We start from the raw sequence: 10,899 nt of genomic DNA on the forward strand, positions 1-10,899 counted from the left end.
AATAACAATCTTACTATTTCAAATAAATAATAGTTAAATTTTGAAAAGTTAAGAGTTTCTTACTATTTTGAATGCCAAATAAGAACATTCCTGAAGTCTGCTGAGATGAGCCAGGAGAATTTTGTAGTTGGTTCATTGTACCTCCTGCGGTATTGTGGAATAAAGTAGCCTGTGGTTGAGGTGAAGATGTGGCTCCTTGGATTCCTGACATATTGCTCTGAGGGGAATAAAGAGGAGATTGTTGCATATCTTGTTGGTTTATACCACTTTGCAATGCAGACATGGATGCTGGAGAAAGGAAGAGTGTTACTTGCTGCTCTTGAGAACTAGGGGACCCTTGGACTAACTGAATCTGAGGAGAAGGATGGAACAAAGAGTTCTGTGGTGATTCAGTCTGGGTAGAACCTGGGTTTTGAAGTGAGGACACTGGGGGTTGATTCTGGAATTGCATGGGTTGCTGCTCTTGAGTCATTGGTGCCATATTATTTTGTTGGTGAAAAATTGACTGATTCTGTTGCTCCTGATTAGACATTGGATTTTGACTTGGGTTGAATATCATGTTTGGGGGTGGTTGTTTCTGAGATGCCATTGTAGCCATGGTATTTTGATTACTGAATAAAATGCTCTGCTGCTGCTGCTGTTGTTGCTGCTGCTGCTGCTGTTGCTGCTGCTGCTCCTGGGATGGAGAGGTACTCTGGAGGGCAACCATTGAGTGCTGTGACTGAAAGAGTGTTCCTTGTTGACTCTGAGGCATTGGGTTAGGTGGAAGAGAGCCCAGGGGCACCTGAGGCTGAAATAAACCTTGTTGAGATGGTTGTGTCTGTTCTTGAGACAGCAAAGGAGTTTGGATGTGTGATATTGGTGCTTGCTGTGAGAAAGCAGCTTGCTGCTCAGTGTTTGATGTTGACTGAAGTGGTGAAATTGAGTTCTGTGCAGCAAAAAATGAAATCTGTTCTTCCTGAGCTACTGTATTAGTTTGGAGATTATTCATAGGACTCTGGGAAAGAAACAGATTGGCTGACTGCTGGTCTTGAGAAGAGCCTTGGAGCACAGCAATGGTATTTTGAGAATGAAACATTGAAGGCTGCATTTGTTCAGAAGAGGTTGTAGAACTCTGACTACGGACAATAGGACTTGGGCTATGAAAAATGGAACCTTGAGTTTCCTGGGAAAGGTTCTGAGTATCAGCAATAGAATTCTGAGGATGAAAAAGTTGAGCCTGTGCATGAGGAGGCTGCTGCAAAAAACTCCCAGATTGAAGTGACATCATCTCATTACTTTGCTGGAATAAGCCGTTGCCTTGTTGCTGAGTACTATTATTCTGAACACTTATCATAGTTTTAGTAGATGAAAAAATATTAACTGGAGGTTGAGTGTCCCCACTATGCTGCATTTGGACCATGGTCTGAAAGACGCTGTTCTGATTTTGTTTTGCTTGTGTTCCAGTTTCTTCTCCATCTCCTGGATTTTGTGCCTGGAACATGCTAGTGCCAGGGGTTGCAACCTGCTGCGTATTAGTTGCAGAAGTTTCATTTCCAGAAACTGCAGGAGGAGAAGAAAACAATTCACACTGCATCTGTATGTCCTCATTGGTAGGTAACGCACTCATCATGTGAGAAGTCTGCTGGTAAACTGGAGACTGCTGAAGGTTTCCATTTGCTGAAGCAGGTGAAGGAAATAATTCTGACTGTATCTGGGCAGCTGCCTGGCAAATACTCTGTTGCATCTCCATCACCATTGCGGCTGATGATTCCATCACTTGTTGCTGCTGTTGCTGCTGCTGATTAGACAATGTGTTTTCAGCCTGGGGATGAACATTTTCACCTCTTCCTGTTATTAAATTATCTGGTCTGCCATGGACTGCAGGTTCTGTTGAGGAAAACATTCCAGGGCTCACGCTATTTTGAATTTGACTGACTTGTTGAAATATATCTGCATTAAGCTGTTCTTGTACATTCTCATTACTCTCTGGAGCAGAAAATAAAACTGAAGATAACTGTTGTTGTGCCTCTAAAACTTGTTGGACCAAGTCAACATTTCCACTGCTGCCACTAGCAGCACTGCCTGTAAAACTTCCTGCTTGCAACTGCTGAATAGTATTCTGTAGCTGGCTCACACTATTTGGTGATGGGAAAATATTTGATGAAATCTGCTGCTGTAAAGTCTGCGCTTGCTCTTGTAGTGGAGACTGTTGCTGCTGTGATGTCTCCGTTAGCTGAGACAAATTAACCACGGTACCATCTGATTGTAACACTTCTCTTGGTTGAGTATCCCTTGTCTGAAACTGTGTAGCTTGTTGCAGTAGTGCATCATTACTAGAATGCTGACTAGAAGCAGAAACTGCTGGGAAAGTGGTGGGCTGTGAAATGTCCTGTGTTTGAATGGTTGTTAGAGTCTCTGGGTTGTACGCCTTGGGTGCAATCTGTTGCTGCTTCTCCTTTTCTGAAGGTAGGTGGGAAGATGATGACGATGGCGAAAAAGACCCACTTCCGGCTATGTTAGAGATATTTTCTAATGTTTGCTGAGCTGGTCCAACTGTCTTTGTTGTCTAAAAAGAAAAGAAAAAAATTAATCCCCAAATAATACATATATACATAAATATGGATACTTTAAAAATCACTATTGTTCTAATCAGGAAAACTAATCATAAACAGTTTATACATTTATTTATTTTTAAAATTTTATTATTTGTGTGTGTGTACCGTCAAATCAGATCTGACAGGTACAGGAAGAAATTGTCTCTCCTTCTCCAGTAGAGCATCTGGTGGATTAGAACCACACGACCTCTGGGATTACAGTGCAGCTTCTTGCCACTAGGCCACCAGAGCTCGCCCATAAACAGTTTCTAAACCAAAAAATGACTTCTTGTACAAGGACAATACATTTTTGGTCAAAATGAAAAATAAAATCATTACTGATCTAATCAAATGCAGGATAAATTTTCCTCACTATATTATCATTCAGAAAATAGGTGGCGAGATGATGATTTTCAGAGACAGTAAGACGTGATTATCCTCAGGGCATTAAAAAAAGTAGTATAAACAAAGATGGTCAAATAACAAGTTCAGCCATCAATTAATGATAAACTTTGGTATAGTAAAGGTATTAAAACTGTATTACTTCTGCGGTTCATAAATAAACAGCAAATTTTAAAATATCTTGACCTTCCGAATCATCAACAACATCATAGGGAACACATGAAAAAGGGAAGGGAAATTTATAAGAAAAGACTAATGCAGGAAAAGATAAAAATGTTCCAAATTTTTAATATCCTACATCCTACGAGTCTAGCCAACATTTCTCTCTTGGCAAAAATATGCATTGGAATTCACTTTCTAGGCAATTTTATTGGAGTGGAAAACATTCAATTTGAAAAGCAAAATTAATTAAGTATATCCTAAGGAGGCAGAGTGCTTCCTTAGAGGATGATGACATTTCATCTCACATACTTTGAGAATGTTTTTAGTAGAAGCTATTCCTTGGAAAAGGACATCATGCTTGAAAAGGTAGAAGACCAGTGAAAGAGAGGAAGCTCCTCAATGAGATGGAATGACAAAGTGACTGCAGTAATAGGATCAACTGTAAAAGGGATGATAAGGCACAGGACAGAACAGAGCTCAGGTCGCCGAGAGTTGTACTTCACTGGAGGGGACTGAACAACAGTTCAAAGCTAACAGAGTATGAACAAATTATGAAAAGTAAAAACATAAACACAAGGGAAAGAAAATCATTAAAGATAGAACAATTTTAGTATTTGAGGTTATGATTTGGGGCACTAGTCAATATGGCTCACCTTAAAAACTGGGGAAGATCTTTTTTCTGCTGTTACTTCCATTGGAGTAACATCTTCACTTTTAATCATACTGCTTGATATGAGTGGAGGGATCAGGGCATTAGGAAGAATATTTACCTTATCCAAGCTACATCCAGTAGTTTTCATTGCTGCACACAAAAACACAAAATAAAACTTTTAAATTACCAAAATAACTAAATACTGCATGACTATTAGTTGTAATTTAAATTTTATTTATGATGTTATAGAAGCATGAAATAACTGTATATCAAAATATGCCCTCCATGTCTTCAAGCAGAATTGCTTTCAGGACTTCTAGGACTGCGTGAGAGTGCAGGTTAAATAAGCTTAAGCAGTTCAATGATAAAGCTATGATTCCCAGGACCTTCCCAAAGTTCCTTAAATAACAGTGATCCATATGATCTGGTACATTACAGGATTCAGCTTAGAAATCTCCAGGTAAAAGCTAAATTACCACTTTTATACTTTCTTTTTCCTCTTACCACATGACTGCTTAAGAAATACAAAGTTTCAAAACTTAAAAAAAAAGTGATTTAAAACATTCTGATTGGGGGAAGGGAGGAAATCACTAGGATAACAGAGTACAGGGTTTGGGGTGGGGTGTGTGTGAAGGAATTAGGAAAGAGCCAACAGGGACCTGAAAAAATGGGGTAATAGTGCCCACAGATCAATGGTGATTTAATTTTATAAAACAATATACATGAGTGGGTTGCTTGAAACACTCTGTGAACGTAGAAATGTGTGAAACACAATGTCCATGAATGATACATATTTTATATATAATGAATTTTGTATGCAAATCAATATAAAACATAAAGTGGAAAAAACTTGTGATTTGAGTGAAAATTTACAAAGAATGTTGATCAAGTCAAACTTGAAACATAAAGATTATCGAAACATTTCTTTCCTTGATGCAAATCTCAATTAGAAAATGCACTAAGTATTTAAATCAATTTGCTTTCTAAGCAAGTTATCTTTGCAAACCTGAATTTGCTATGTTAACACATGAACACCTTTCTCTTTTAGATAAGACTTAAAAAAATTTCCTTTCAAAATTTAAGGACCTTTGTGGCTCATCAAGAAAAGCTCCAAAGCAAATGAGCAAGTAGTTTCCCAACGTCCTTCTACTTGACAGCAGTTTTGAGATTTTCATTAAGAAGGAAGCATATGGCAGATTCCACTGCCTCAATACTTGTACTCCCTCTCCTTTTCTATCTATTTGAGTCTGTTATTATAACTTAGTAAAAGCCTACTGATGTCACTCAAGATGGTCTTCTTGATTGAAATACTGACCTAAAGTTTAGCATGACTTTGACCCTTTGGAGAGATAAATAGCAAAAAGAAATTGTGGCTAATGAAAGGTGGGGATTTTTTTTGTGGGTTTTTTTTTGTTTTTTTTTAAAAGGCATTTATTATACATGAATAGGATGTTGCTGTTGTGTACTGTCAAGCTGGAACTGGTCCACAGCTGATCCTTAAGTGGGTTTTCAGAGGGAGTTAATCATAAGGGAGGAGATGGCTCATCTCTCTCTTGTAAAGCAGCTGGTGGATTTGAACCACACACCTATGGGTTGCCAGCACAATTCCTTACCACTAGGCAACCAGAGCTCCCAATGAATATGTTGGTGCACTGTCAAATCAACTACCACTCACAGTGACACTCTGAACAATAGCTCTGAATCATGTCCTATCCTAAGCAAACCTCACCATTATCTTTACTATTTTTTACCTAAAGAAAATTTTTTTAATCTAAAAATACTTGAAACTTGCCTCAAAGTCAACTTTAAAAATGTAATTTTGGAAATAAAACAAAAATTTTTTTTAAAAAAAGTAATTTTGGGGGAGCTCTGGTGGCCTAGTGGCAAAGAAGCTGCACTGCAATCCTGAAAGCATGTGGTTCTAATCCACCAGATGCTCTGCTGGAGAAAGAGGGACAATCCCCTCCTGTGCCAGTCAGATCCAATTTGATGATACACAACAAGAAAAGAAAAACAAACACAAACATGTAATATTTGAGGAAACATTACACTGAGGGAGGTTAAAAACCTCATTTAACTTTTGACAGTCTGTGTTTGTTACTCCAAGTAACTTGAAAAGTTTTTTACTCATGTTCTCTGGCCATGTTTTCACCTAGATTTTACCAACACCAGTAAAATGAAATAATGTTTGAGATCAAGTTTTAGATATTTCAAAGATTTCTCTCACAGGACAGAGAGCTCTGATGGCCTAGTGACAAGAAGCTGTGTTGCCATCCAAAAGGCACACAGTTCCAATGCACCAGCTTCTCTGTGAGAGAAAGATGGGCAATCAACACCTATGCTACTAAGTGCCTCTGAAAACCTGCTGGAGGGGCCAGTTATGGTTTGGTTCCAACTGAACAGTACACAAAAAACACAGAACACTTTGAAAGTCCACTATTGTTGGTTTACATCAAATATGGTTGATTCATTGTTTAAATTGCTATCTTTGATTTTTAATTCAATCAGAATGTAGTACTAATGAAGGCAGAAATTGTTAGTCCTCTGGCTTGGTAGTAAGGAACATTGCCAAACTGAGGGAAATGGTTCAAATCCACTAGCTGCTCCACAGGAAAAAGATGGTTCATCTCCTCTTGTGCAATTTATTGCCTCTGAAAACCCACTGGAGGGTTAGCTGAGTCAGTTTTAACTCAAGAGTACATAACAAATAACAAGTGGCCTGGTCAGTGTATACTTGTGCTATCTCAAAGGCAGCACCTTTTTGGTGGTTTAAAAGTTGGTGGTTGTTATATTTTGGAGGAACATTCTTCTAAGTGCTCAGCATTCTTTGCTCAATTTGCTGTTAGGTAACCTGAGGTTACTGTGATGCTGAACCTTGTGCCACTGGGGTGTTAAATATCATAATGGTGACCCATTGTGGACAGTGTTTGCTGGAACTCCCAGTTTAAGACAGGTTTGGAAGCAGGAATAGTATCCACTTCCTAAACATGCCTCTGGAAACTCTATGAACTTTGAAAAATGACAATACTTATAGAAAGCCTTAAAAAAAAAAGGAAAAAGAAAGGCTTTTGTTCATAGGGTTGCTATGAGGTCATTCTTGACTCGATGGCAACCAACAACAACAACACCAGGGCATAGAATTAGTTCGACGTACTCTGCTGTTTATTTTCCATATTCCATGTTTCACTGTATCTTCAAAAGCACTGAATTTTAAATTTAAAATTTTGATATGTGAAAAACTGTTTAAAAACATCTCTATAAAATATTAATATAGAAATCCAGTGTAACCTTTACCCAGATTCTCTCAATTACAACATTTTGCAAAACTGTAATACATAGCACAACTAGGATAATAACATGTTTATAATTAACATATCTCTTAAGAGATTTTCCCAGGCATGTACGTGTGTGCGTGCACGTTTATGTCTATGTAATTTTATCCTATGTGCAGGCTACATATCTACCATTAAATGAGATTCAAATGGTTCTTTCACCACAAGAATCCTTTATGCTATCCTTTTATAAAGACACTTAACTTCCTCTATCCTTCAACCTGCTCCATGTCTTAACAATTGGCAACAACCAATTTGTTCTCTATTTCTTTTAAGAACATTATAAAATCATACAAACTGTAACATGTTGGGATTGGCTTTTATTACACCTTAATTATGAAGAGACTCATTGAAAGTTGTTGGGTATATTAACATCTCATGCATATTGCCATGGGAAAGTCTGCTGTTAGGGACCTCTCCAAAGTACTAAAGAGCAATGGTGTCTCTCTGGAGACTAAGGTGCGTCTGATACAGGCCATGGTCTTTGTAATCACTTGTAATGCATCAGAGGACAACGACCAAGGAAGATAGAAGGAGAATTGATGCCTTTGAGCTGTGTTGCTGGAGAAGAGTACTAAGAGTATCATGGACTGCTAGGAAAACAAACAGATTTATCCTGGAAAGGGTTAAACCGGGTGGCTCCTTAGAGGCAAGGATTCTGAGGCTCCATCTAACATACTTTGGACATGTTGTAAGGAGAGACCGGTCCTTGGAGAAGGACATCATGCTTGGGAGGGTGGAGGGACAGTGCAGGAGGGGAAGGCCCTCTATGAGGTGGATTGATTCAGTAACTGGGGTTATCGGGATGGGAGTGTCATAGACAGTGCGAATGGCACAGGACAGAGCAGAGTTTAGGGCTGTTGTACACAGGGTCACTATGAGTCACAAGCAACTTGACGGCATATAACAACAACAACAACAACATAATGTTCCATGGTATTGATGTTCCACAATGTTCCATCTCTTATTTATACAAAACAGAACATCTGAATTATGTACAGGTTGTGGGCATTAAAAATAAAGTTACTAGGAAGATTCATATGTATAGGCTTTTTTATCTGGGGGGCAAAAATCAAGAGTGCAGTTGCTGAGTCACATGACAATCATGTCTAGATTTATAAGAAAGTGCCAAATTGTTTACCACAATGGCTGCATTATTACATTCCTGTTAGCAATGTATGATTGAGCTGGTTTATCCTCACTTACAATTGAGGCTGGAACTATTTTTTATTTTAGCTACTATGATGTTGATTTAATTTGGATTCCCCCAATGGTTAATGTTCTAATTTAGATTCTTCTAACAGAACACTTGATTGTGCTTATACAAAACCTATACTTGGACAAGGAAGCAATCCTCAGGAGAGCAGGGAAACACTGCATGGTTCAAAATCAGAAAAAGAGTGAGTCAGGAATGCATCCTGTCTCCATACCTTTTCAATCTATATGCAGAACAGAACATCCAGAAAGCAGGGCTTTATGAGGAGAAATGTGGCATCAAAATTGTGGCATTAACAATCTCCATTATGCAGATGACACAACCTTGCCTGCTGAAACAGAAGGACCTGAAGCGCTTGTTGCTGGTTGAGAACTGTAGTCTTCAATACAGATTGAAGCTCAATATCAAGCAAAGACTCTCACCAAAGGGCCAATTGGCATCGCCATGGTGAAGAAACAGAGCTTGTTAACAATCACAAATTGCTCGACTCCACAATTAACACTCTTAGTACCAATAGTTAGGAAATCAAAAGATTAATTGCATTGGGAAAATTTGCTGTCAGGGACCTCTCCAGAGTACTGAAAAACAATGATGTCAGTCTTGAAACTAAGGTGAGCCTAATTCAGTCCAAGGTCTTTGCAATTCTAGCTATGCATCAGAGAGCTGGACAACAACTAAGGATGACAGAAGAAGAATCGATGCTTTTAAACTGTGGTGCTGGTTAAGAATCTTGAACATACCTTGGACCACCAAGAAAACAAACAGGTCTGTCTTATGGTGAAAGCAAGTTTCTCCTTTGAGGCTAAGATTTTAAAGCTCTATCTCACATACTTTGGGCACGTAGCCATGAGAGACTGGTCCTTGGAGAAAGAAGAGTAGAGGGACAGTGCAGGAGAGGAAGACCCTGGATGAGATAAACTGATACAGTAACTGAGGCAATGGGAGTTGGTATGCTGCAATTAGTGAGACTGGCTCAGGACAGGGCAGGCTTCAGAGCTGTAATACAAAGGGTCACTATGGGTCGCAGTTGACTTGATGGCACATAACAATAACAATGATTAGTAAGCTGCATTGCAATCCTGAAGGCACGCAGTCTGAATCCACCAGCTGTTCTGTGGGAGAAGGATGTACAATCTCCTTCTGTGCAATTAACTGCCTCTAAAAACCCACTGGAGGGTCAGCTGTGAGTCAGCCTGACTCAATGATAAACAACAGAATGGTTAACAGGTTTTCAGAGGCCTGAGATTTCAGAAGTGGATGGCCAGGCGAGCTCTGGTCACCTAGTGGGAAGAAGCTGCACTGCAATCCTAGACACAAGTGGTTTGAATCCAACAGATGTTCTGCTGAAGAAGGAGGACAATCTCCTCCCATACCAGTCAGATCCAATTTGATGGTACACACACACACACACACAAAAAATAAAAAAAGAAGTGGATGGCCAGTCCATCTTCCCAGTTTTTCCGTAATCTGGGAGATCCACTATATATGACTCCTCTGGCATTTGACAAGCCAGTGGCACATCTTTCAGCATCACAACAACCCACAAGTATAGCAAAGTGACAGACAAGAATTATCCTCTACTGTTCATAGGTTACTAGCAGCCAGGAGATCAAGAGATGTATTGCACTGGCAAAGTCTATAGTAAGGGACTTCTCCAAATAAGTGAGGAGCAATGATGTCAGTTTGAGGACTAAGGCACATGTGATTCAGGCCTAGTCTTTTCAGTCACTTGTTATGCATCTGAAAGCTGAATAACACTGTTAGATGGATCCTGGTTGAAAGCAGAGATTTCTAGAAGAATGTCTGTCTTTTATTAACTATGCAAAAGCATTTGACTGTGTGGATCATGTAAAACTATGGCTAACACTGAGAAGAATGGGAATCCCAGAACACTTAATAGTGCTATTATGAAACTTATACCTAAGCCAACATTCTGTTCTCTGAACAGAGCATACTGCATGTTTTAAAATCAAGGAAGGTGTGTGTCAGGGCTCTTATCCTTTCTTCATACTTAATCTGTATGCTGAGCAATCATTAGAGAAACAGGCAATATCATGACATAACAAAAAGACTGAAAATGTTAAGGATTTCATCTTGCTTGGATCTGTAATCAACATCTTTGGCACCAGGAATCAAGAAATTACACAAGAAAAGTCTGCTGTTAAGGATCTCTCCAAAGTACTGAGAAGGAATGATGTCACTTTGAAGACTAAAGTTTGTTTGATTCAAGACCTGGTCTTTCCCCCAGCAGTAAGAGCAAAGTTCAACAGAACAGCAAACAACAAATACTGGCAAGGTTGTGGAGTGATTAGAGCCTTTATTCAATGCTGGAAGGAGCGTAAAATGGTGCAATCACTAGGTAAGGTGGTTTGGTGCTTTCTCAACAAGTTGGAAAAAGAAGTATCATTTGACCCAGCAACTGCACTATTGGGAACATACCCTACCAAAATCAGAACCACCATTCAAATATGTATACAAACCTATGTTATCCACAATAGCAAAGAGATGGATACAACGCAAGTACCCATCAACAAATGGATAGAAAACTATATATATATA

General features: G+C 39.0%; 1 protein-coding gene across 5 annotated transcripts in view; it reads right to left on the minus strand.

The window, feature by feature from the left end:
- The window catches only part of NFAT5 (nuclear factor of activated T-cells 5, tonicity-responsive), a 125,098-nt gene that overhangs the window by 6,003 nt on the left and 108,196 nt on the right, over positions 1 to 10,899 (minus strand). For all 5 annotated transcript variants that reach the window (XM_006878649.1, XM_006878650.1, XM_006878652.1 and 2 more), the window contains 2 exons: positions 3,794 to 3,942; positions 64 to 2,548 (listed from right to left, as the gene is read on the minus strand). In XM_006878649.1, the coding sequence (XP_006878711.1) occupies positions 64 to 2,548; positions 3,794 to 3,942 (2,634 nt within the window). The remainder of the gene's footprint in view (positions 1 to 63; positions 2,549 to 3,793; positions 3,943 to 10,899) is intronic.

The sequence above is a fragment of the Elephantulus edwardii genome, unplaced genomic scaffold (assembly GCF_000299155.1).
Source record: "Elephantulus edwardii isolate Elephantulus edwardi_28Jun2011 unplaced genomic scaffold, EleEdw1.0 scaffold00001, whole genome shotgun sequence".
Lineage (NCBI taxonomy): Eukaryota > Metazoa > Chordata > Mammalia > Macroscelidea > Macroscelididae > Elephantulus > Elephantulus edwardii.